The sequence below is a fragment of the Ascidia mentula genome, chromosome 8 (assembly GCF_947561715.1).
Source record: "Ascidia mentula chromosome 8, kaAscMent1.1, whole genome shotgun sequence".
Lineage (NCBI taxonomy): Eukaryota > Metazoa > Chordata > Ascidiacea > Phlebobranchia > Ascidiidae > Ascidia > Ascidia mentula.
Genome location: NC_138573.1, coordinates 6,253,166 through 6,279,063, shown reverse-complemented (window position 1 = coordinate 6,279,063; position 25,898 = coordinate 6,253,166). Strand labels below are relative to the sequence as shown.

At 41.4% G+C, this 25,898-nt stretch overlaps 2 protein-coding genes across 3 annotated transcripts; both read right to left on the bottom strand.

Annotated features, from left to right (window-relative positions):
- Positions 1-5,246: 5,246 nt before the first annotated feature.
- On the bottom strand, positions 5,247-14,197 carry LOC145911005 (uncharacterized). 2 transcript variants are annotated; one of them, XM_082998234.1, is made up of 16 exons: positions 13,371-14,197; positions 12,925-13,123; positions 12,782-12,859; positions 12,634-12,701; positions 12,256-12,371; positions 11,729-11,937; positions 11,235-11,447; positions 10,986-11,102; positions 10,327-10,656; positions 10,015-10,195; positions 9,049-9,956; positions 8,741-8,882; positions 8,273-8,368; positions 6,225-6,279; positions 5,868-6,162; positions 5,247-5,415 (listed from the first exon to the last, which is right to left on the bottom strand). In XM_082998234.1, the coding sequence occupies exons 1-16, from the start codon at positions 14,078-14,080 to the stop codon at positions 5,320-5,322; spliced, it is 3,813 nt and encodes a 1,270-aa protein (XP_082854360.1). In that variant the 5' UTR covers positions 14,081-14,197; the 3' UTR covers positions 5,247-5,319. The 2 variants fall into 2 exon arrangements, with proteins under 2 accessions (XP_082854360.1, XP_082854362.1); XM_082998236.1 differs by lacking the exons at positions 5,247-5,415; positions 5,868-6,162; positions 6,225-6,279 and adding exons at positions 6,482-6,908; positions 7,337-7,526; positions 7,781-7,855.
- An 852-nt stretch (positions 14,198-15,049) lies between these two features.
- LOC145910662 (uncharacterized) lies at positions 15,050-24,627 on the bottom strand. The gene is made up of 7 exons (XM_082997849.1): positions 24,445-24,627; positions 19,581-19,819; positions 19,053-19,191; positions 18,725-18,826; positions 17,723-17,824; positions 17,271-17,372; positions 15,050-16,286 (listed from the first exon to the last, which is right to left on the bottom strand). Exons 1-7 carry the CDS (start codon positions 24,482-24,484, stop codon positions 16,255-16,257), a joined length of 756 nt encoding a protein of 251 aa, XP_082853975.1. The 5' UTR covers positions 24,485-24,627; the 3' UTR covers positions 15,050-16,254.
- Positions 24,628-25,898: the final 1,271 nt, after the last annotated feature.

The following is a 25,898-nucleotide window of genomic DNA, read 5'->3' as shown; positions in this document are numbered from 1 at the left end:
GAGTCACCTGAATTAACCGCACATGCCATAATTGGCGTGCTCCGTAAATGATGTTAAAACGGCGGAGTCGGCAAACATTCCCCACTTCTTCTCAAAGCTCAACAAACACGACTTGGCATCACTTTACTGGCTGGGGGGTAGGCAGTTAACAGCGCCCTTGTAAATATGACACCCAGGTGACGTAAATCGTCGCCCGTGACGTAACAAGCGATCCACTACACACACTCGAGGAATGGATTAATTGGTTTCTGCCTTTGTGGTAGAGTTTTCAAGATGCTCGGGCGACGACTGGTTAAAGCTGCTGTTACATCAATCTGTTATTGGCAGTTTGGTGCAATTGAAAGAAAACATGACAATAAAACTTATACGCACTGTTCTCGACATGAACTTACGTTAGGAAGTTTGCCTGTTTGTCAAGAAAGAGTCGAGTCACTTGGGCGAAACGTTTGTTGGTCGACAGTTGTAATTAGACCAACACAAAATAACTGACTCAAACCGCGAATAACAATTGCCGGTAATTCCAATCTAATTTTAAAAAACTTAGTAGCTGTAGTCTTGGTTCTGACGAAATTACTGAAAATGTCACCGTGTTCAATGGCTTTCAGACACCAGAGAATTGCACAGCGCAAACCTTGCCAATCTTACAGTGCGAATTTACGCCATTCTTACTCTGGTGGGAATGACAGTCGACGTAGTATGAATAAACTTTGACTTCGACAAATATAATTTTTGTTCGACGTTTAGTTTTCTAGTTTCCTGATTTTGCATCTTATTCTAATTGCTAATACCCCTATATAGTAATCTACTTGCAATAAGGTAACATATTTCTGGTCGTCCAAGTCAGTGTAAAATATGTTTTCCACTGTCAGTGTCAAAATTCACAGATATTTAAATGCAGGCACGCGGCTTACGTGGGTTGCAACCCCAATTACGATTGTAAACGAACCACGCTTTCTCCTAAGCCATCTACTCACATTAGCCTCGTTAGCTTGTCCAAACTATCTCGTACGATCTAAACTACGACCACCTTTAAAGCAGCAAAGCCTCCCTTATCCCGCGTGAAATCGCCTCTAGGTTGCGATCTCCGGTCTCGCCATGGCGCTGACGCGGAATGAGCCGTGTCTGAAAACAAAACACCATCAGCGGAACGTCGCAGCGTGGCATAGACAGTACAGACAGTTCGTTCGCATTAAAACTCCCGTCAACAGGTTGTTCACTGAAAGGTGTCGTATCGCTCAAAATTATAAAGCTTCATATTAGGTTTCGGTCAATGGCATTGCATTAATGTCGTCTTTTTAAACAGCAAAAATGGTCGATGCAATGATATGTTCCAGTGCCTAACTCGAAACGAATTGCCAACTTAAAAAATGCAGCTGTAATCTAAACTATACACGTCTTTTTTGTACAGAAAGTAAGCACCAATACTTCTCGCTGGGGATATCTCGTATCTGCAGAAACGCGACGGCCTTAACACTCGTCCAACCGTAGAGGCAGAACCCCGTTCCGAGCCCCACTTGATAGCACCCTCCCCCTGACCGTGTCGAATTGCAAGAAAAATGTCGCTCAGTTATGTCGGGTGGTTCACGCCACTTGTTTACCATCCAACATCTGCCGCTGCCGTGGCCACAGTAACAGAACAGAGGACAAGGTATACGATTTGACTGTGTATTCGTGTGGTTGGGTGGTTGGGTGAGTGGGTTCAGAGGAGATGCGATTTGCTGGCAATTCGAGTGGTTTCGTATTGATTTATGATCATGACATTGTATTTGCGATTCGGCCTACATAACACATCGCAGCGAGTAGTGCAGACTACCTTTGGTTTTTGCATTTCGTACAAGTAATGTGTAGAAGTATCAAACAACCACAGGAAATGACATTTTGCACAGAAGCTTGAAGCGATGTCTCTGCAAATTAGTCAGATCGCGTGTAATTGTATTTGCGTGCGCGGGTCAAATAATTTAAACCCAATTACCAGACGTAAACTCAAAATTATTATTTTGTCCGGTATCTTGTCATAATGCGACTTAACCTTTCCATTCAGGAAAATATATTCTCCCAAAACTTATTTCAGAAGCATGAAAGTCACCTCGCCGTGTTCTGAAATGCCAACAGAAATGAACCGAATTCCTGAAGTGATTTGTTTCCATGACAACAGAACCGCGTGGGTTAACCACTTTTCAAGCAAGGGAATGCAGCATTCAAAGGCTGGCAAACCGTTGAGAATTGAAACGAGTTTTCATGCTTACGATTTCTTCCAGGCTATTGTGCGTATTACGGAGAATAAATTCATCCGACGAACGCTGCATGCGGCTCTTTAAATTGTTTCCCAGGGTAATATTGACTTGGGTTATATGCAAATAGACAGAGCGGGATTGTTAAAACGTTCTTCTCGCCAAACTGTGACCCTTGTCTCATCAATTACCCTTCACAAACCAGAGTCGTAGTTCGGTTAAGCCATCAAAATAGACCTCGCCCTTCGCAAACGTTTGTAGGATTCGTCAGGTCGATACGCAAATCGAATGCCGAAGCACACATGGACATTTTAGTATTTTTTACCTGTAACGATTATTACTAGTTGGTCATGCAAATTTCTAGCGTTACGCGCCTGCTTAACACAATGCCTCGGCAAAAGTTACAAAACACTTCCTAGTATATGTGCCCGTTAAAACTATATCGTATAGCATAAGTTACATGCTGCTGCTGCCAGGCAATTGATCGGTTATAAAACGGTAAGTTTAATTCTCACAGAAGAACAGAATAATCAAAATACAAGCTCCTAATAACGCGCAGACTTAAAATTCTGATTATAAACACAAAAAGTCTTTAGCTTGACAAGAAAACATTCTAACCTGTCGGGCTCGGTCCTCTCTTTCACATACTTTAGTCGCCAGTTGTGCCCGGGCGAGAGACTGAAACAAAATCGCAGGCAATTATTATTTCTCGCAACTAGCGCCCGTCGGCAAGAAAGGAAACAAATTCGTCGGTGATGAGGTCACAGTTGGAGCAGGGAATGTTACTCAGCGCACGTTACATCGGTTACCAGCTTCAGATCCAAACAAGATTTCCTGCCCACCCTCACGATTCAACGGAATTTCTGCTTGAATACTTCTGTCCCCGTTACCTGTTTAGCGTTGGGTAAAGACCTTTGCCTGGGAATTTTACACGATTACGTAAAACTATCCCGGACCCAACGAAGCAATATGTGTGAGGGGATTTCTCGACATCTAAGCCTTTTCAGTTTCTATGCCTTGAGTGTTGGGATACTAAACACAGACGTTTACATTGTTAAATTTCTCGCTCTGAACAAAACTGTTGTCGACAATTCTCTAAACTGTTGTTCGTAAAACAAATTCTTCTGTAATAAGTCCTCGTAGTTTGTTTCACAGTGTTTTCAATTGGCAAATATCAATTTATTACGGAAGTTGTTGAAATTATCTGATAATAAGTATATGTTGAGCTCTCACCTGTTCCTATAGTACAACTTTCATACAAATTTCCAAATGCCCATAATGAGTTAAAAAACGGCCAATCTCTGCAGCCCCCAAGCAAACCACCACTGCAGCCTGGAAGTTGGCACACCGGGCCCTTGTTACCACTCAAGCCCAGAAACCGAGCACGTGAAACGAGTAGGACATCGCTATCCCTATACATGACTTCGAAAAAAGCGTCAAGTGGCAAGCGCACTTTCTAGTGCAAAGCCCAAGCAAAGCTCTGCTTTTCAGTACCGATTAGAGTACGTCACGCAAAGCTCTTGCCTGTCCTCGAAATTAACTTTCGTCAGTGGTTGATTGACACTTCACTAAGGCCGGCCTTTTGAGGCTGATTTAGGTGAAGTTTAGGCCTTCATCGCATGTGGAGTCTACAAAAGCGGGAGGAAAAAACAATATAAGCCAAGCAGTAGTTCATTGCTGTCAATTTAACTGCTTCGCAGCATAAAGTCCGGGTTCGCCCGCACCACATTCGCCGTGGCACTTTTCTATGTTCAAGTATTGAAAACGATAAAACGGGAAAAGTTGCTGCGACAATAAATACTGTTGTTTCTGTCCCGAAACGTACATAATAATCCCTATACACGTCGTAAACAAAATATCAGTCAAATCACAAAACAAGTCTCCAAACTTTCTTTTGGCGTCTGATCTGACTTGTGCTGGAATGTGGCAATTACACGACCAACCGCGATAAGAGCTGATAAGGAGACGTCGAATAAGAGGTGGTAAATACGGGAACGCCCTCTCGATCTCTGAGGTCCATGGGTGGCGCATATTTTTCGCGATTTAATCCGAAGTGAGGTCTACTGGTTTAAAAATCAGAATGTAGTCATTTACACATGGGTATTAAAGATTAGTAAAAGTTTGCTCGTACAATACGATTTTTATGTCCCAACATTCTCCAGGCAAAGACGTTACATTTCCTAAATCTATACATCTCATTGTTTACATGGTAAACCTTCTCGACTCAGACGTCCCAGCACACGTAAGCCTTACACCGTCTTGACCTTAAACCAACACACCTGGTCTTGACCTCGCCGTTCTCACCACTCTGTCATCTTGCGCCAGTCTTGTATTTTAAATTTTGAGGCAACCAAGCCGATCGCTGGGAGCGGCGACGAAATTTTGTCACCGCAAAGAAAACAAATCCGGGGAGGGAAATCAATATTCCACCTAAACTCAACAGCTGCCTATTTGCTGGGGTGCACAAAGCATACCAGGAATTGGGCATAATTTGAAGCAAGATGGAAATAACCAGTTATATTGAAGCCACTTCAATTTTTTTGGTGTATAAAGCTATTCGAAACGAAGTGTATAAAGCTATTCGAAATGAAGAGATCTGTTGTGTGTCAAGCGATTCATTGTTGGCCGCAAACTCTTCAATGTTCAGTGTGTTATGTTGTGTTGAAGTTTATTTACCCTCAGTTTGTTTTCCTTATTGGGAGAAAGCGCCTCCAAGGTACACGGGTTATTGGGGAATTATCACAACAATAGCATATTGATGTATCGTCTGGAACGAACGCACGGACATCAGTAAACCTTTCGTGCATTATCGATTTCCGTTGTCTTGTACAAATACGGAAGGCACTTATAGCCAGTCGAGACGAATTTGACCTTTTTTGGTTAAAACACGGCATGTCACCTTTGCGCTATTGAAAATTTTCACACAAAATAAGTCGTCGTATCTCGCATGTTAGTTTGCATATTTGAATAAAAAAACGAGGCACCAAAGTAAATGCGTAGAAAAGAATGAGGTGTTAAGAGGGAGAGTTGACAAGACAAAAGAGTTGCGCCGCGTAAAATTACATACGACACCACATTGAAAGGTACACTACTCCGTTACAATTCGTTCGGGTTTCTTCGGTTTTCGCCGCCTTTTGGTCCGCGCGTTGTTTTTTCGTTCATCAGCCGTTGTGAAGGTAATTCCCTGGAATAAATAGCTTTTCATTACAACCCTAACAAACTGGTAGCCTACAGTATCAATCATCATGATTCAAGCGTTACGCTGTCAACTTAACAAATATATAACATATAAGCAGGGTTACCACTGACATGGACTAAAAAAAGTAAGCACGATGCTCTTCGATACCGAAATATCAGATTTTGCCATAAAAAAATAATCTGTATTTTATAAACAAACAAGCACGCTTGGAGGGGTAAACTAAGCACGCAAGGTTCAAAATTAGCATTGCTTGTGAAAATAACCACGAATCTTAGAAATAAGCACGGTGTTAACCCTGCATAAATGTTCACGCAAAAGTTAAAGGTGCCAATTTATGAACAAATGATGGATGAAATGTCCTGCATATATTCCAAAGAAAATAATAAAAAAAAATACGTTGATAAAATAAAGAACAAATTAAACAAGACTGTACCAACCTGCCGGTCAAGGTAATCCAAGAGGTCACTGGCATTGCACGAAAACGAGGCATTCTTTAGCAACGCTTTAAACTTGCTCAAATATATCGGTTTGTAACGTAAAATATCACTATACAGCGCAACGTCACTCGTGATGACGTCATGCATCAGCATGTCGAGCTCCTGAGGACACGAAGGTTTTATCTTTCTAGCTTTGCTCTTCTGGGTGTTTGGTTGCTCAGCTGCGACCTCCACGTCCGACGCACTTGTGACGTCACAAGGGATGAAGTGCGTCGTGTGGAGGTCTTCGACGTCACTATGGAAGCAGTAAACAGCAGACGTTAATAATACTGGTTGACTATACCAAAGGTCATTTACCTTCCGCCACTTGCAGAATCGTTGTCCGAAGACGCGATTTCCACAATTTCTGCAGCTGCGGAAAAACATTGAAAGTATTGAACAGAAATTTCACGAACGACGGTAAGCTATAGCAACACTTCCAAGTTCCTAGCACAAATCACTGAGGCAAAATCATTCGCAGTAAATCTCTCTTTCGTAGCGTCGCAACTGAATTCCTTGCCTGCAGTACCACCGCAAAAACATTCGTATGAGTCTGTGTATTTCACTGAGTTGCCACACAGCAGTCGCACAAACAAAAAAGAAGGAATTGAAAGAATCGACATTGTTGCGATGAAAGTATGTTTATGTAAACGAAATGGGCATTTTAATTAGTGGTTGATGCCGAAGAGAAAACAGATGTGGCCACACAAAATAACGAATTATTTCCAGCTGCGACTTCTTTGCAGCGAACAGAAACGTAACAAATGAACGCAAGAAGTGTTTGGAAAAGGAACGAATGAAACTGTCCGAGGCTGCTGGCTCAAAAAACACTTTTGTTGTTGCTACTTCTTTGCCAGCAAGTCTGGGTTAATACGGGTCATGACGCGATACACAGTGGGCAGAATATCGAACATATGCTGGTGGAAGGGGGCCACGGTCGGCTCGTTGGACACGAATGCCGACAGAGATTCCACAATCGCCTGCTGCTTGTCCGAGCATAAACTGTTAATACAGGCATTGTTAAGGTACTATTTATTTTTATAAGTTGGTTGACGGCTAGCTGACGAATTTGTGGGCGCTCGACTTTAACCAGGAATTATCAGTTGATAAATTCAAAACCCGCAGCAGCTGTGGAAATATATTGGATTGCGGCGGCTACGTTGTTAAACTGTCTCATTATGGCTAAAACTTGGTTGTTATTTGATATACGCATCACTTATACAACACACAAAGTACATACTATTTAAACATTGCGGTTGCAAACTCAAATACACTGTGTTAGCACTTAATCATGAAAATCAATCACTTTTAAGCTTCAGTGCTTTCTAAGTACACCGGCACAAAGCGGCGTGGTGTTGTTATTCAATCAGTTGGCGTTTCCGCGCAATTTATATCACACTGTACCAACGATACGAAAAGTTCAACCGTACCTTGCCAACACGGTGAACTCGGGACAATAGTGCGGCGAACTTGGGGTAACAGAGTGCAGCCATCTTTGTACATCGTCACTTGACCCACGTGCGATACCCCGGGTCGCTTCCTGGGCACGCTGCAGTGCCTTCAGCATTGTTTCTTTACGCTGCATCGCGTTAAGCGCTTGTTTGAACAGCTGCGCGAATTCTGCAAAACCAATCGAGTCGAGTTATTGACTTTGGGATATCGCCTTGATATATAGGCAGACTCAAAGTACGTTTGTGGACTCAGAGGAACGGGCATTGACAGTTTTTGTAACTGTTGGCTTTCCTAAGAATTTTTATAATTTTCTGTAAATATATTAGCCTCTAAAGGAACATCAATCGCAAAATAAAAAATAACGTAAAAGATGATAAAAACAATACAAACAACAAAAATATTCATTATCGTATTTTACTTACCATCGGTGGAAAGACTTTCTAGGGCCTTGATGGCTCTACGGCTGTTCTTTTCTGCCTTCATGACTTCGACTTGATCTATTTAGTAATACAGCGGCGTCTTACAAATGGTTTGTCCACAACAACACGCATCCAACCAGCCGCCAAATCATATAAAAACGTTCAACGTGCGATGCGGACAGCTGTCGCACAGTGAGGAAATTTGCTGTACCGGGCAAAACTTAACGCCGGCGTTTCGCGTCCATTGTCTATTTCACGCCACTTGTGCGAGTGGGCCATCCACATATCTGGTCCTGATGGTTTCGCAACCACCGGTTTAAGTGTAAATAGCTTCTATAGTGATTTACACGCTTGTCCTCTAACCTATGTAACGTACGTTTACTAGCAACGGTCTGTAGCAATCGCAAACCTTGCTGGAAAGCAAAATAGCCCTACGAAAGTTTTGTGGTTCTTAACCCGTGTTACAAAGAAGATCGCAGTCTCCGAGTTTCTTACCTGCACCAACATCGTTTATTCCACGGAAATCGCCGGTTTCTATGACGTCAACAATTTCAATGTCGTCATTGAGAGGTGGTTCGCAATTTGGTGTAACTGCCAAGTACGAAATCACACAGCTTTTAAACAAGTCCAGTACTTACCACTTAGAAAATGAAAGCTAAAGCTAAAATGCTGTTATACATTAGTAAACGTTTCGAACACTAACTGCGTTCATCATCAGTACTACAATGAGTGCATGCAAGAAAAGCGTCGGGGTAATAAAGGCAGAAGGGAAACAGCAGCAGCAACAACGCGCAACAAGCCAGAGGCATGTCACGTGACAACAACATGGGAGCACGTTTACTAATGTATAACAGCATTTTAGCTTTGGCTTTCATTTTCAAAGTTATAAACTCCAAATATTTTGCACCCAATTATACCACTTAATTTTACTAAAACAGTTTTTTATATAAAACATTTACTGACGTTGCACTGTTGTGACGTCATCCTGCTTCGGCTGCTCTTCGTCGTCGGAACTCACCACTTGGTGGTGATAACGGTAGAGCTCTTTCAACTTCACTTTTAATTTCTTTTTGCCGAGTGTTCGTTTCAATCCCATTTTTTGACCCTGCAGGATATTGTTCAGATTTTGCAAACTCGTTAGGAATTGGCAACCCACTACGTGTTGCTATATTGGCAAACATCGATGCAATAAGGATAAACGGGCATGGAGGTTAGACCATAAACTTGCAACAAAAGCACGACTTAAACATCAAACGTGGAAGCCGACAAACCTGCCGTATTACGTCTGGCGTTTCCATGTCGCTGTAATTTGGCATCGGTGTAAAAGGTACCGCCGCGAACGATTGACGAGGCTTACGGACAGCAACTGGCGTCTTATACCCAGAGGGTCCAGCCACAATTGCGGGAACACAAGGTTGACCAACCGCCGCCGACAACAATACAGAGTCGTTGACAGTGAACTGGTAGGTGTTGTCATTCCAGTTATTCGATTCATGTAATTCGTTTGTATCAGGCAGTGGCTGGGAGTAACTGGCCACAAAGACGTCGTCGTCGGGTCCAGAAGCGGAACAGGTCGGTTGCGAGTGCGTCGCGCCGTCGATGACGTCATGGTAAACACGGTGTCGAGGTGTTTCAGGACAGTACTGCTGGTGACGTATCTTTAGGGCCGGCGAGTTGTGTAAGTTCTCGCCAGGATGGGGACTGTGCGATGCAATCGACGAAAAGTCGTGAATGTCGATCGGCGTGTCGTGAGTTGAGGAAGGTGGACGCCCGACCACAAGCGGCGACTTAGGCGTGCTACCGGTCATCCGACGAAACTTGTGTTTGTTGCCAGGCAACGGTGTGAAGTGCACCGACCTTCGCTTGGACGAAACTGGACTTTTCTCTCTTTTTGAAATTCCGGGCGACTTGATTATGCCATTGTTCTTGTTTGTCGCGTCACTGTCTCCCAGACCGGTGAGGTAGATCCGCTCTGTGTCGTCATCGTCCATCCGTATTTCGATGGAGTCGTCCAGGCCACTGCGGAAGTCGGTTAGTCGTACTGTTGGGGAGTTCCCCAAGATGGATCCGTTGCATGGGCTCGGCGTGTTGTGGAAAAGATCGTCGTCGGAAGGCACAAATGACGTTGTGGCAGAGTTAGGGTCGGTGGGCTCCGTTTTTTTCCCAGATTCGCTTTTTTCTAATTAGATACATGCATGGCTTAACAGTGAACTATTCAAACGAAAATAAATACGCACCTGTTTTGGTCTTTGAGGCAAACTCACGCTCAACAAATTCGTTCACCAGCTTTGTGACACACATTCTCGAAATTTTCTTCAGAGATCCGGTATAGATAAAGTCCAACAAGCGTAAGACTTCATCTTTGTTAAGATGAGTGATGTGGACGATTCCATCACCATTTGACGACGTTTCGAATGCCTGGCAGAAAAAAACAACATTTTTTAAACAGCTCTAACAAAACAAAACTTATGCACAAGATCTGTTTTTTTTGTGCAATATTACATTTACTACTGATATTTGTCAAAACAAGCGTTGCAAGGATTTTTTACCTGTAACAATGTCGGCAATCGACAGAACAACACACACTTGTGTACGGGGACGTCGTCGTCCGGATTATTATCGAACCGCAACGTCAGGTCGCTGTAAATTTTACAATTTACAAGGGTCGAAAGATCGCTCTGCAAGGACACCAAGTTCTCCATCTCATCTACAGTTTGATCATGATATGAAACTGAAACTGATGATTTATTTCCAGGAAGGACTGTTTTTTCGGCATTATCAATGTGGGCGATTTCCGCTGATGCAGCGTCGATGTACCGGCTGTTGTCAGGCAATGGCAGAGTCTCTTCAACCATGTTGTGTTTATGGTATTCAGTTTCCTACGACATGAATAAGCCAGCATTGAAAAGTCACGGATCATTAAATTCAAGCCTTGCATGTGTTGGATGGATATCAGGGCAAGATTGGCGACTTGTGAGCCCCAAATGTGGTTTACTTCATAGAGTAAAATTATGCCAATGTCCACAGCTACTGGAACAGATGCATCCAAACAATAGCATTAATTAAAAATGAGAAGTTGACGGAAGAAAATAATGTCATACACATATGTTTAACTCAACTGCTTTATTAAACCACGAAACAATCTCTATTCTTTGACTTTGAGACAAATTGATAAAATAAATAAATAATGGTTAGGCTCAGATTTTACTTTTGATATGTCTGCACTTTCATAAGGATCATCATCTCGAACTTCAGAGGGACTTCTACCAAGATCAATTAATTGCTGCAAAGTGGAATCCATGTTTTCATCATCCTCCATATTAATCTAAATGGGTTTAACGCAAAGTGTATGCTAGGTAAAGAAAATGGATATTTCTGACATGCATTACATGAACTCATGCAGAAAAAAACACATCATTGTCGTAGATAGAAAAAACATTATATCAACCATGTTCACCTTGTCAGAAATGGCCTCAATGCTGTTTTCTTCCGTTGTTGGATCTCCATTTATTTGCATAGGTTTTGCAGGGCCCTCAAACTGTGTTAGTAAACCGGAAACCCTGTAATCCACATTTTGCGAGCTTTTGCCATTACTCAAATGCCACTTGCTTTGTTGCACAAAAGCAAACTTGCTTGCCATGACTGGAGCGATCACGGGTTCATCATCACTCTGCAATGATGGGGAATCTTCAAATGTTTTTCATATAACATATTGGTCATAATTTGTTTACACAATTGAAGTGTGACTTAAGAAAGACACAAAATTCCGTGGGTTAACTGAAATCTAACCGAAATTTGAAGAAAAAATAAACTAACATCACAGCAGAAGTAGCTAATCAACTACCAAAAACTTCTTAATTTTGTACACGAATAAAACAAATTTACAACAGCACAGTTTCCTGACCCATGTCAAAGCGCTTAGAAAACACATTTAATTACACTTCAACATACATCACTTGAAGAAATTTCCAGTTTGGGTGACGATTGATCTTCACATTCTGGCTTCAGTTCAACAAACGGTTTTACATCAACAGGAGACCTGACACATTCACCAGCACCAACCATGTCCGTGCAAGATTGTTCATAATTGGAAATTTCCTGTTGACCCCATTTGCTTGGGAGTGGGATAGTTGGTGTGCAGGGTACCTCACAATTGTCAGCTACACAAACATGTCAAAAAATGTTAGGTGCGGTTTATCACAGTGTGTGTCAAATTGGTATGCGAAGAGGTAGGTAAAAGCATCAACAAATTATGAAATGTACCGTATCAGTCTTATGTCTACAACTGAATTGTCCTGCTTTGGCACCCTTTTTGAAGACTGACTTTTATATCATAAAGTACACAAGCTTTCATGAGTAACCCTCGCTTTATCAGGTGTAAATGACACCAAAGAATTCATACTTTTTATTTTCTTAAATTTTAAGTAAACTTAATTTGGAAACACGCCAAATGTTTAATTGGGTTATAATTATTTTACTTGAGGTTGTGGCATCGTCAGATTTTCCAATCATGCCAACAAGCCTCGCTTCCAATGCAGCCTTTCTTGTAGCAGGACTTTCCTGTAGCATAACTGGAACAGGGACTTCCTTTTTTCTGTAAAGTATGGTAATAGGCGCTTACATGTTTCTAGGAAACTGCAAGGAAGCTTAATTCAATAAAAATCTTTATCTTTTGGGGTGCAGTATCAACTGGGGCCAAACAAGAACAATGAAACAGAGTAACACCCAAGTGTTTGGGATCAAATATTTCTAAAATAATGCTTACATTTAAATCCATGACAGTTAATAAAGTCACAAAGGTCTTAGCTCAAGAGACAATGGGATAAAAATTTAAAGTGTGTTAATCCTACTCCTACTTGAGTTTTTCTCGTTTCTTTGCCATTTTTCTTTCTTCTGCTTCAGATTTGGATAATGCCTTTGCCACCTTTATGTAAATTAAGTGCAAGATAACTTTCATGTCATAAAATTAAACATACGCATTTTGCATATTCTTTGCATGCATACTTGCAAAATTTCCTCATCCGCACTCCTTGGATTCCTGGCAGTTCTTTTTCCTCCTTCGCCTTTTCTTTTGGCACCTCTCTAAACACCAAACACTTAGTGGCAAATATTTCAACCAAAATGTATTGAGATATTAGAAATCTTACACTCCCAGGTTGCCCGGTGCAGGACTCCACATGGCGTTTGAAGTATCCTTTTGTTTTAAAAGCCTTTTCACACTTCGGGCACTTGTCCCTGCTCGCTGCAGAATCACTTCGAATCTTCAACTGCTTCAAGTTAATTTTGGATGAGGTTCTGTTTGGCGATGTCATGGATTTTTCCAATTCAATCTGGTTGTCAAGGCATCTATAATGGACAAAGATAAGAACAGGTAATGAGATAGTGTGACACGATGCAATAAACCTGCAGGTCACTATTTTTACCCACCAATACAGACGACTGTACATAATCACATTCTTAAACAATGGACACACGAGAAAAAAACACACAAAAAAAACACTACTAGAGTTAATTTGTGCCACATTTTCAAAAAATTAACATGATATGGGGCACTTGCCATAACACAAAGTTTAGTTAACAAAATGTTGCACACCTGTTAATATGTGAACGTTTTTTGGCTAATGTGAAGCCAGCAAGGTTCATATTGCAGCTGGGACATGGCTCATTTTTCTTTCTTACAGGTGTTTCACCCACATTTCCAAAATAGGACGAGGTTACTTCTGAGTTATGTCTGGTCTTAGAGGCTACATGATTAGATGAACTTGGTCTACAAATGAGGCAATGGTCTTCATACTTTTTCACGTCAATCACCATGTTGCAGGTTGGACATGTGACACTGCTCTCGATTCTAAGCTTCAAGTCTTGCTTGGATGCAAACTTTTCCTTCATGCATTGTATGTAATGCGTCTTGCACTCTTCTTTTGGGACAGGTTGAGAACAAATTTTGCAGAACCCGCCAGGTGAATCACTAACTTTTGCAGAACTGACTTCATCATTAGAACCCAAATTAACATCATGGTTTGGTTGGCTCACAATTACTTCCTCTGTGTTGACTGCATTTTTTATTTCTATTACTTCATCAGTTAGGTCCGCTATCTCAGCAAGAGTGTCATCATTTTGGATGGTTGTCTTACCGGTGTTACTTTTAAAGTTTTTCTGACAATCATTTTGCCGAATTTGCTGTTCAGAAGTTTGCTTTTCGTCTTCTGGGGGAATTGGTGAACAATTTCGCTTTTTTCTAGACAAGAAAAACTTCTTTCGAGATAAACTAGGCAACTCAAATGCGTCCATTGAGTCGTCCATGCCTGCTATGAAACCAGTGGTGACACATAAAAATTTAACAAGTGGACACGAACTTCGTACAAAGCGCCCCAGCGGACGCCTTATTTACCATAAAACCAAACCAAACGTATCGCTAAATTGGTCCTGAACAGAACAATTTTATTGTAAATTGAAGACGAATATCACGAATGGGTACAAAACTGCAGCGACGGGTTTAGCAGAAAGAGATCTCTGATCATTCAGTACAGCATAATTCCTGTAAAACCCTTCGAAGTTCCAGGAATTAAGACTTACATTTACAAGTCAGGGTTATGAAACTCACGACAAATGTAAATATTCCTGGTAATATTTCGCTATTGCTAAAACATAACAAATTTACCTACGAAATATTGTAAAGGCAAAGTAAATAATCATTTACCAAACCAGCAAACCAATTGTAATTATGTTTACATTGTTGATGTTCACGAGGACTTGAACTGGTATACGTAAATGCAGATACCAATTTACGCGCCATATCTCAGGGAAAGTCCCTAAAGAGATTGTGTTTTACCCTCAAAAAATGTTCTCTTGTGCTGCATCATAAATACTAAAACACATAGAATGCTACATCATAGAATACTGTTTTAGTATTCTATGGCTACATTGTGCAGATTTAAAAAAACTTAGTACTATTAGATGCAGGTATGCGCAAATACTAAATCGTCAAAGTGAGCATGGTTCTGGATCTGTAACACTATTTCAAGGTGTTTGAAGAAACGTGCTACGAGTGCTCAAAACTTGACTTGACGTACATAGCACCAGAAAACTTACAATATCAACATATTGATAATGTCAAGTTTCACCTTAGTGCTCATGAAAATAATATTCATAAACGTTTTCTCAGCCGTACCTCGAAATTGTACGCCATCTATCTGCAAAGTTCCGTTTCCCAGAATGCTTTGCTCCAATTCTTAAAACCGCGTCAATTGGAACAACTAAGCTTTGAAACAGTTTATCACATAATTGCAAGTTTATTACGGTGCGAAAATACATCGCCACTCACATTTTCCGGAGGTTACGCCCAAATCATCACACAAGCGAGTAATCACGTGGTAAGAAAGCGTACACAGCGCCACCAAGGGGCCAGGTTACATTTGTTGGTAATGGAGTGCTCAAAATTGACAAAAATAGTCCGTGAGCCCTAATCCAATAGCATTTGTTAATATACAGCAATGCAGCAGCCTAGGGATGGTTTGTGTCAGGCGACAACACTTGGTACGCATTCTATGTTTTATGCCAATAGGCTTTCGGCAGTAGCGAGGCGCCCTGTGTTTGTGAATATAAAAATACGAAAATTGAGAAATTATAAACAGCAATTAAAACTAAATTTGGTAAATTTGCCAAACACCATGTCCTTGTCACAAAGTGTATCCGGTTTGAATTTTCATTGACGTGGAATAATAGAGAATGAAATGGAACGCAAACAATCATAGATTTTGCAACACATTAGACGTAAATGGCCGTGGCGCACAGGCAAAGGAAGCTAACATAAACAAGAAACCACTACGGAATTATCCAATTAGAGCAGATAAAACAAAGGATTACATGTTCGTATATATATATATATATTTGCAGGCATCAGTGCAGAACCCCGAGCGACGTTTCGTCCATTTATTTTTAAAATAATCTTAATGAGAAGGTTATGTTCAAAAAATGCATAACTGCAATACTTGTTTTTAAACTCGCTACAGGAGTCAATATAGCGGAGAAGGCAAAACGTCGCTCCGAGTCTCTCGATGCGTTGTAAGAGCAAGGACTCGGCTCCGCGAAACAGAAATATACAGTAGAGGAACAGATATTGACGCAATCGCTGCGTTGCCGTTTAAATACACGGGTATGAGCTGCTGCCACGCAACGCACGCACATTTTTCACTGAACCGCGAAAAAAGGTATGTACCAGCATAAGTAGCCAAAGCGCCACGTAACCTTAGGCGCAACCAACTGGGCGCAAAAACAGACAAACCGTGGAAGGTAGCGAAATTCGCTATCGTTTCAGTATAAAGGCGCGTATCCAAAACGGGGAACGGACTGGTGATCGCGCTGGTGTGTTAAACTTGTTACTGGGGTAACGTAAGAATGTTTAGGCCTAATATCGTTCAAGTTCCGAGTCATCAATTCACTTTATATTCCCCGGGGCAGTCCTCGTGTTTTCCAGTTTATCCAGAGTCCCCTTTCTCTTGGTCGATAGCTGAAATCAAGAGATATTCAGTTACTGTCGAGCTAGAACAACGTTTGCAGGGTTATTTTAAGCGCAACTGAAACATAATTTGACATCCTTATACTATCTCGTGAATGAGTGGAAAATATAAACGATTTGTGCTTTAGAACAGGGTTTCCCAGCCGGGTCAGCACGCCAAATTCTTTGAGTCGCCATAGCAACTGTGTTGTATTATCTCTTCGGAGAGTTCCTTAGTTGTTTTATTACAATTAACTGCTGCAATTTCAATCATTAGGAGTGACGATCGAAAAAGCCCTAATCTTGGGGGTTTTGATTGTTTATTGTTGTGCATTTTGCACAAGAAAATCCACGCCTTTCAGCATTAAAAGCTAAAGCGACTCACAAAAGTAAGAATGAAACTTATTCACAGCACCATATATAGGATATGACTGATTTAAACCAACAAAACTTTCTAGACATACAGATTATAGCAAACACGCGGTGAATGAGGCAAGCTTGTAGTAATGCGACCGGTTGGGCGAACCCAGCCCAGTAAACAAACAAGAAACAACCCGTTGCCGATAACTAGCTGTGGAGAAGACGCGAATGCTTGTTTGACGAACTGGCACTTGCGCGTTCTGGAGTCGGTTTGTGCAAACAACACTACGACCCACGCACCGCAATGGAATCAAATATTACTGTTTTTGGGCGCTTGGGAGAGACTTGCTTTTATGTAATATTTGAGTTACTGGCGTCTTGTCACATCGTAGACTGATGTCTATACTTTTGTGAAGTTCAATATGCCCTACGTGAGGGTTAGTGCGATATTTGCACAAAAGTTTAACATGAAATGCTTTGTGACACGTAGCAACAATTAAATATCGGCGCGACCTAAACAACCGTTATTATAATCTCATCTACCTCCACTTACTGTAAGCTATTATCTTTATTAAAATCAAGCCAAAGATGGCCATAAAATATAAGGTAAGTAATCATATGGTTGAAAACACGCACTTTCTTTAGTTGGCAGCGGGTTCTTTTCGACTGTCTCGATGTGCTGCAGAGATTCACGCTTGAACAGACTAATGTTCTCCAAGGTCTTCTCCTGGGCAATATCTGCAAAAAAATTGGATATGTATATTTCGCCTGATTGTACAGTTCTCACGCAAGATCAAAGCAAGCAACGTGTTTGCCGATCTCGATGTTCTTAGCAAGTATTTCACATTCCACACCAGAAAGGGCGGGAAACCTCTTCAGTTTACGTAAGGAAAATGACACGGACAGGGCGTTGTTACGAAAAGGTCACCATCTGCATATCTCAGCCGTAACACTATGCTAGTATCAACTGGATAGTAAGTTGGTATCGTCCCGTGTGAGCAACATACATTTACCGTTAGCTCGGTGGTGGTAAATCAGTTACATACCTTAACAAATATATAAGTAAACTCCAGTTAAGTTTCACCCACCTGCAGTGGATGGCAAAGTGCTCTTCTCTTCAGTTTCGACGTGCTTGAGACTCTCTTTGCTGATGGAAGCTGCCTGTATTGGAACCTTCTCCCGTGCGATATCTGTCAAGTGCACGAGAAGGGAGGTTAGTCAAGTGTGAATGCAGGGAATGCGCTGTTGGTATAGTCCTACAACGGTTTCCAGAGAAACACGTCACGACTGAAAGTCATAATCGAACTGAACGAAGCTGCCTCCTTAGGTTGTGCATGAAGTGTCATGATTCTACACAAATGCTAGTTTAAAGTGGAAATTTTGAACGACCAACAAGGCACTCACCGTGGCCCAGCTTTTAATGTTTTAAGTGCCTGAATGTGTAGCTACAAGTAATGTAATACAAGCTTGCGCTAGTAGCCTTGGGGCATCGCAATTTAAAACGGTGCGCTGATATTTTGCGAGCCGTTCTTAGCATTCCATGACTTTAACTTGCTGTGTAACATAGAAATTAACCGAGTCGATTTTTCCCACAACAATAACATACAATATCCAAACATCTTCCGTAGAAAATGCAGCACGCACACTCCCGGGCGTTTTATCATTGCACGAACAAGGGACGGAGGCATTGACTCGCTCGATACAGCAACAGGCGATGACACGCATTCTAGAAAAACCGCCTGCACTGCCAGCACCTCCATAAAACTTGAAACAGAATTTTCCACACAAAAAGTCGCCTGTTGCAACGTTTTAATTGTTGCTGACAACCAGAAGGAATGCACTGAAGAAGCGTCTTTCCTAGGAACTCTTAAAATATAGACCACAAGATACCAGTCGTGGGAGGATAGTTGTGCAGTTGCATAGCCGGAAGGTAAGAATGTAAGACTATAGCATTTATTAGCGGTAAGTACATAGCACGCATACGTACAGCTACTGTCGTTCTGTACCGTATATTATAAAAGCGCGATCCCATGCTATCTAAAACTGTTAAAAGACCCGAGAAACGGGATATGACGTCACGTAACACTTACCCTCAGAGCTTGGTAGTGTGGATTTTTCCACCAAGTCTACGTGTTTCATCTGGGCATGGTCATAGCTTGCTGCTTGCTGACGCGACTTTTCGTCAGAAATCTCTGCAAGATAAGATGCAAAGTTTTTTAAAGCAATTCTACTGGAAGTTCGTTATTGTCCGTCTTTGTTGTACATTAAAATACTTTACTAGCTATAACAACTCCCTGACAGGAACAACGGGTTTGCTTGACTCAAAGTGAAAGTATACACAACCCCTTGTTTCAAGTCAACTATATAAACTTATTGGTAGTAAATCGTAGCACAAACGACTAGAATCCTGACACTTACGTGCTGTGGTGGGCAGGGTATGCTTTTCTTCAGTCTCAGTTTTTTTAAGGGCGTTCTTGTCAAACTCGGAGACTTTGGACATATCAGGTTTATCAGATTTGTCTGCCATGGCTACTTCTTCAACTTTCGGTGCAGATTCCTTGGAAAGAAAAAAATTGCTGATTTTTGGCGGTCGCACTTTCATGTGAAGTCATGTGATGTAAAATTTATCCCTATATAGCTGTTGCATGACGTAGGATATTTGCAATTATCTTCAAAACAACCAAGGCGCCAGTATAGCAAACATTACTTGTTGTGACGACAGACTGGGTTTGTTTGACCAACGATGACGACAAGCCAAAAATCAACAGCCCGTACACAATCCAATAAAAGCAATTCTCTTTCGAAACGGCTAGATTTGCAAGCACAAACGTTTATTTTGTTTATTTTTCTCCTAACAGTCAGCAGCTCGCCACGTCATTGCCCCGATCAAACTTAGCTAAATTGACAATTTAAGCGAAAACAAGTTAACTGTGAAGTAACACACACCTCGGATTGCTGTGGTTCTTCGGTTGCTGGCTGAGCTTCAGTCTGTTCCGCTGGAGCTTCTTCGTCCTTTTTCACTTCGTCAACTGCACTTGATTGTTCGACAGCTGGCTCTTCCTGTTTTACTTCTTGGGTTTGCTCGGTTGATGCTGCTGCTGCTTCCTCAGTTGTTTTTGATTGGTTTTCGCCGGATGCGGGATCAGCGTCAGCTTCGCCTTCAGGCTTTTTTTTATTCTTACCACCTTCAATAGAAAATGTCATTTGGTTAACTCAAAATTTTATTGCAACAGTTAACAAAATTTTTAATTGTAGTAACAAAAGTATATGAAAAAGTTTTCCTAATATTTGAAAATTACTTTTGAACAACTCGCGCATAAAGACGATTTTCTGTAAATTACAAACATCCGTTAACACCTTCGTGCCGAACACAGCTGTTACGATGTTCCGGTGTGCGAAACTATACATCAGCCCTATATGCTTTCCTCCAAGCACTATACACAGCGCAAACCAAGCGAAACCACCACTGAACTGACACCAGCCATTTCCTGCACCATAGGTAAGGTACGACGAGCCAGCTAACCCAAGCCGGCTTCTCAGTAAATGTCACCTTAGGCGACTGCGCCTTTTTCTTGCTTTCTCCTCATCCGATGCCGTAGGTGGGGCAACCTACCTTGCTCGCAACGCTTTGTTGGTTATTGCGAGCCGGTAAAAGCAATTATAGCGAAATAGCAGTCTACATACATGCCGCCGGCATAATTAGAGGGTAAAGTAAACTACGGCTTCATTATACCATGGGAGACGTTTGATATAATTACTGTACCGAAATGGGTGACACGAACGAATACTATTAGTCAACCGATTTTCTATTAATATATTAGTAAAATTAAAAGCCAAACTGCTTTGACGTTGCCAGCACCATCCTTGAAAACCGAGTACGAAAATCAACAACCAAACACGAAACGCAGCTGCCGACATATACCCCAGTATCCTTAACCTTCTATTGTCCAATAAAACCATGACGTGATGTATTCGCAACATGTGCTAAGCGACTGGCTAACCAAATCTTTTTAATTTCATTTTTGTCCTGTATCTTATCATAACCACACAGACTGTTTGACGAGATTCCGCTAACCCCACACAGCCTTCATTCGACCGATGCTCTACGTGTAACCTTTCCCGGTTTGTGCAGCGTAAGTAGGCTGAACGCCCACCTAGTGAACCTTTGCCTTTGGCTCGTGAGTACACAATAGAGACAAGCTCGTAAACTGGGAGTGTCCAACAAAACTACAACGTTTTACTTGTCTGTTATACGAGAGGTAACTGAAAAACGTCGTAGCTAACGGTATGCAAAAGTTTGGCGCACTTTTGCTGGTTAATAATCGACCCACACGAAATATACCTGCCTTGTTCGGATACGTTGACAAACGAACTGGTCGAGCATTTCAGTTTGACTGGTTTTATCTACGCAACAACCTATCGGCCCGTTTCAGTTCAACGAGGTTCGAGGGGGCTTACATCACAGCAGTGGCCTTTGTTGCGACGTAGAACGCCATTAAGCTTTAAAACCTAAGTTCAATTGCGAACAATCGCAATTAGTTCTGTTGTTCTGATCGTTTTATGGCGCTAGTAATGCGATTCCGCTTTGAAACGATTACAACAGCTTCCTTTTCCGGATAGATGTGCTGTTGCTGATTATGCACAGAGTAATTCACAATACGTATTGGCACGAATGACCTCGAAACTGTTGACTAAACAGCAAAGCGAAGGTAGTGCATTTGCTTATTAGGAACAACAAAAAGCATCATTCAAAACAACACTGCGTTACAACTGCTTTCTATTTTGTAATTCACAGCATTTAACACTGCAATAAACATTTAACGAAACCACTATAACGATGAAAAACCCGATGTCCTTACACGACTGCAGCGATCCGAGACACAACAGAATTTAGAACGAAAGTGCTCGGAAGCAGCCCAGCTTTTGAGCCAGTGCAGCGATAAGCCGCCCGAAGCTAGACCGTTCGCATTCCTGCGGCTAAAAATACTGGCTGCTTTTTCCCAAAATGGGCCCTTTTTCCAACATTGCGCGTGTGCGGCTGGGGCAACGTTATCAGTAAGTTATAGCCAGCTTTGTTGATTTAGTTAAGGACCCAATGGTTCTGGTATGGTTTTAGAGCGTGAAATTGATTTATAGGATAATTTTTGTCACTAAAGTTTATTACAACGGCTAAAACGCTTTGCGTGTACCCAGTGTTCCTTTTTAAGCTCTCTGTATTTTGTGATAAACGCAGATGTGGATGAAATTTAACAAATCTAAACATTGTTACTGGACGGTACCGGCTCAAACCGAGCAAGAAAATATTGTAAAGGTTATGTGGTTGGCCTCCAAATGCGTGCCAGTAGTTTATAAACTATCCTACTGAAGTCAGTAGAGCGGTAAGCCAACAACCTCCACGTCAAACAAACAATGGACCCGCTTGCGGTAATGACATCATGATAGAGGCGGCAGGCATCCCCTCAAAAGGAAAAAAAGAGTTCTCGCGTCTGACGCGGGTTAAACATGGCGACGCTACCTAATTTGGGATGGAGAGAATTATAGATTGGCGCTTTCGGCGTGGAAACGTATTTTGAGGCGGTACCTCAACCGTGTGTAGTCCGAAGCACTTAGTCCTAGAACCATGTTTGCACATATGATGGGAAACGAGTGGACATGAAAGCCGGTTTCTTGAAAACACGGGGATAAGCAATAACGCCTACGACCACCAACAGCTAGCACTATGTAAAATGTGGAGCAGCACTTTTCCTTCATACTAGATTTCCGCAAGTTCAACCTTGCATTTTAACACAAATCAACCTTACCATACAGAAGGTTTGACATGGTCATGGACTTAATGAGTACAAAATATTCTAACATTAGTTACACCGGAAAAAAACCGTGCAGCAGATCTGTGACGCTAAAAAGTGCCGTTAATTTCATCCAAAATAGCCCCACGTTGTGTTCACAATTTTCATTCGTTTGATGCCGCTTGGTGACGCTACTGGGCAAAGTTTTAATGATGTGCATTTCAGATTTTATAATTTTAGGTGATAAGGTTAGGAAGACAATGAAGGTGCCTACGGAAACTTTCTCCCTTCCTTGGTTTTACCGCTATACAACCGAGCCAGACCAAAATATTTTTCTTGTTTCGCGTTAACAGTTATTAGTTTAAAACAACACAAATGCACAAACTTCGCGTTTGCGACAAAAAGAATCAACCAAACAAAAGCACTGCAAATAATCATGATACAATAGTTTCCATAACTCAAGTTATTGAAATTGTTATTATTCTAAAAGTCGAGCATCATGCAATTAGAATACAATCATAACTAAAGGTGAAGTATTTCGGGCCTTGCTTAAAGTATATATCCGCCTTGCTTAACGCCTACATTTAGCACATATTTTCGCGAGAAACGTGCCTGCTAAGAAATTCCTTACAACGCGCAAGCCGTCACGCTTTACTGGATTTTAGCGGCGCACAATTTTTGCACCGGTTGTTCTAATAGTGAAACCAATGTTAAACCATATTTTTTTTTCAATTTAAAGATTTTTGGATTTTTCTACTAATAATGTTGCTCTGAAGTTATGATATACTGAATTTATAGTTGGGAAAAACCATACAACGACCTGTGCTTTAAGTTACAGGTTTAGGGAAATAGAATATTTAAATAGGATAGCCAGATTCTCAAAGAATTTGGTACAAAATTCATAAGCACAATTAGCTGCAGTGCTTTAACATTATTTAGCGGTAACAGGGAACAACATTAAGGATAGCCGATTGGAAACGAGTTGCTTTCGTATCACTGCCAATCAATTTAAACGCTTAACTCAGAGGCTAAGATATGTTTCCACACCCATAGCGCGAAACGTTATGAATTATTTATTTGGGGAATACCACAACTGCCAGCAAGACGAGTGAGAAGTCAATGCGGGGAAATAACGGCAGCTGAAAAATGCATCCTCAAATCCCTTGCACACGATTCACGAGAGAAAACCTTTGCCTTGGCCTTGGCCTTGCCCTCAATTAATCTTGAAATTGCGGTTTCTTATTTTCCTGTGCTTCAGAACACAGTTTGTTGTGCAGGGTTCTTGAAGTATGAAAATCGTGTAAAAAGAATCCTAAGACTACTAGGCTTAAAGGCAGTACGTCGACTAAAGTTGATAATGCTCAGCGACTACGTGATGTGGTTTATCATATATACAGGGCTGCATATTCACGTGTGCTGTAACCGACTCTTTGGAATTCATATAAATCTTAAATCATCACACCAAGGCGTGATAAAGTGTGCGGTTACGACTTGCTCATTGTAAACATTTACCTTCCTCACACATATTAATGCAAAATATTATCTAGAAACTAGTTTCTAGAAACTGCCCCCCAAAAAACTGAAACTACATACACCTAAGAACATAACGTTTAAAGAAAGGTCGAAACATTAAATCTGTACTCTCAGCTCAAGTCATACCAACTGCTTTGAGGTGTTGAATGACACAAAAGCACTTACCTACTACACATTAAAGCGCTGCCTGAAATATACAGATCCTCCCCTAGGGTCACAGCTTTGCAACCTTACGTGATGAAGTGATGTCCGTTCTACCACTGTCCCCTACACTGACTTGTTTCCTGACGGGAAATCGCAACATTGGACCATCCTTCATGACGTAACGCAACACCAACAGTTCGTTGTTAGTACATAGTATTGAATCACAGTTTTGCAGTACTGTCAGAATTAAACGTTATTCACACGACATTTCCCTTGATCGCAAGTTTAATGGACCACATTTATTTGGAGCTTTTTTAATACCAACCAAATAAAGTAACAAACAGTACCTTCGTTTTTTGCCTTCTTGTTGCCGAAGAAATTTCCCATGACTTTTGCTTCCTTTCCAGTAACAAAGAAGTTCTTTCAGGATAAAGTTGGACTTTGCTCAACGGTTTATTGCAGTTCTGCAAAGTTCGTCTATATACGGTCAGCGTCCTGGAATTAACCTGTGCCTATAATTCTAAAACAAAAGTGCTGAAACAATACAATGGCATCACGTGAGTTCGCAGGCCGGGGATTATATTCACCGAATGCAATTCTGGTCATTGCAAGCGGTGACATCATAAGGAATCTAGGAAAGTGAGCTACAAAATTTTCTGCATGCACTAAACTGCTGGTTTTAACTGTTTGCTGCTAAATTTCGGAGAAAACGTGGTGCAATAATGAGATGGCGTCTGACAAGTACAATCGGCATGCTTACCTCTTAATTCCACATCCACATAACTATTGCTGAAATACATGTTGTACCTTGAAATAAATGCGAATACACCGAGGTCATTACACAGACCAAAGCTTCGTGGTGTCAATAAGTGTATCAACTTTTCTACCAAGCTGGTGTCAATTCCAAGACAAACGTGCAGTGACTTGTGGCTTATGACACCATGTCGCTGCCAGTTTTCGAAATATTTCCAAAGCAGATCATGCGTACAGTCACGCGACTCTTTACAAAATGAACATGTTCGACAACATCTAAAGCGTTGACAATAGCAGTCAGCGATGATGTAAAAACGCAAAGCAACAATGCAACGTCTGGTAATGCTGAAATATTGCAACATCTCCTCTTCTTATTTTGACTACACAACAAATCACATTTGGTGATGCATATCACTGTGAAGCTATCACAACTTTGCTAAGTTTGGTACAGGCAGTTGATAAACATATACCAAATTAAACATTTGTATTTACAGTGTAGGCCTATACACAGATATACCCGGTTGGTCCATAAACAATGAATTATTTAATCAATCAATCCTTTTTGACAACAAGAAATGCCCCCTAACGACGACAACTCCCGGCAAATTTAAGAGTATAAACAAATGGCACGTTACACTGTAGTAAAACCACGCCATGCTGGTGACGAACACAACTAACTTGCTGCGGTAGCCCAATGTTGATACAACGTTGCTGCAACTGCTGAATTGCATGACAGTTTGGCGTTTCCTGTATGGGCTTTGCCGCACAGTGAACTTGGGCCTGCTGGGAAAACCGGTACGAATTTAGGCATGTACTTACTGCTGTGGCAACAAACGTCAGTCAACTGATGACCTTAATGCAATTTGAAGTAATGCGCTACAATCATGTATCTGATCAATCATAAACATACTTTCATATAAGCACAGTTGAGAAACGTCTGCTTAAAACAATGAAAGTTAGCTTTAACAAGTAATCCAACAGGAACCCTTCCAATGCTGAAGATGTTGCCAAGACAGTCAATTACCCTACGAAATTTCCACAGGATGCC

Excerpts from the sequence above, each read along its gene's own strand:
- LOC145911005 (XM_082998234.1), bottom strand. The coding sequence starts at position 14,080 with ATGGACGACTCAATGGACGCATTTGAGTTGCCTAGTTTATCTCGAAAG. Across the intron at positions 11,448-11,728 it reads TGGAAATTTCTTCAAGTGAT|AGTGATGATGAACCCGTGAT; the intron begins GTATGTTGAAGT and ends CCATCATTGCAG. Across the intron at positions 10,196-10,326 it reads GATTGCCGACATTGTTACAG|GCATTCGAAACGTCGTCAAA; the intron begins GTAAAAAATCCT and ends TTTTTCTGCCAG.
- LOC145910662 (XM_082997849.1), bottom strand. The coding sequence starts at position 24,484 with ATGGGAAATTTCTTCGGCAACAAGAAGGCAAAAAACGAAG. Across the intron at positions 19,820-24,444 it reads CAAGAAGGCAAAAAACGAAG|GTGGTAAGAATAAAAAAAAG; the intron begins GTACTGTTTGTT and ends TTTCTATTGAAG. Across the intron at positions 17,825-18,724 it reads CACACTACCAAGCTCTGAGG|ATATCGCACGGGAGAAGGTT; the intron begins GTAAGTGTTACG and ends TGCACTTGACAG.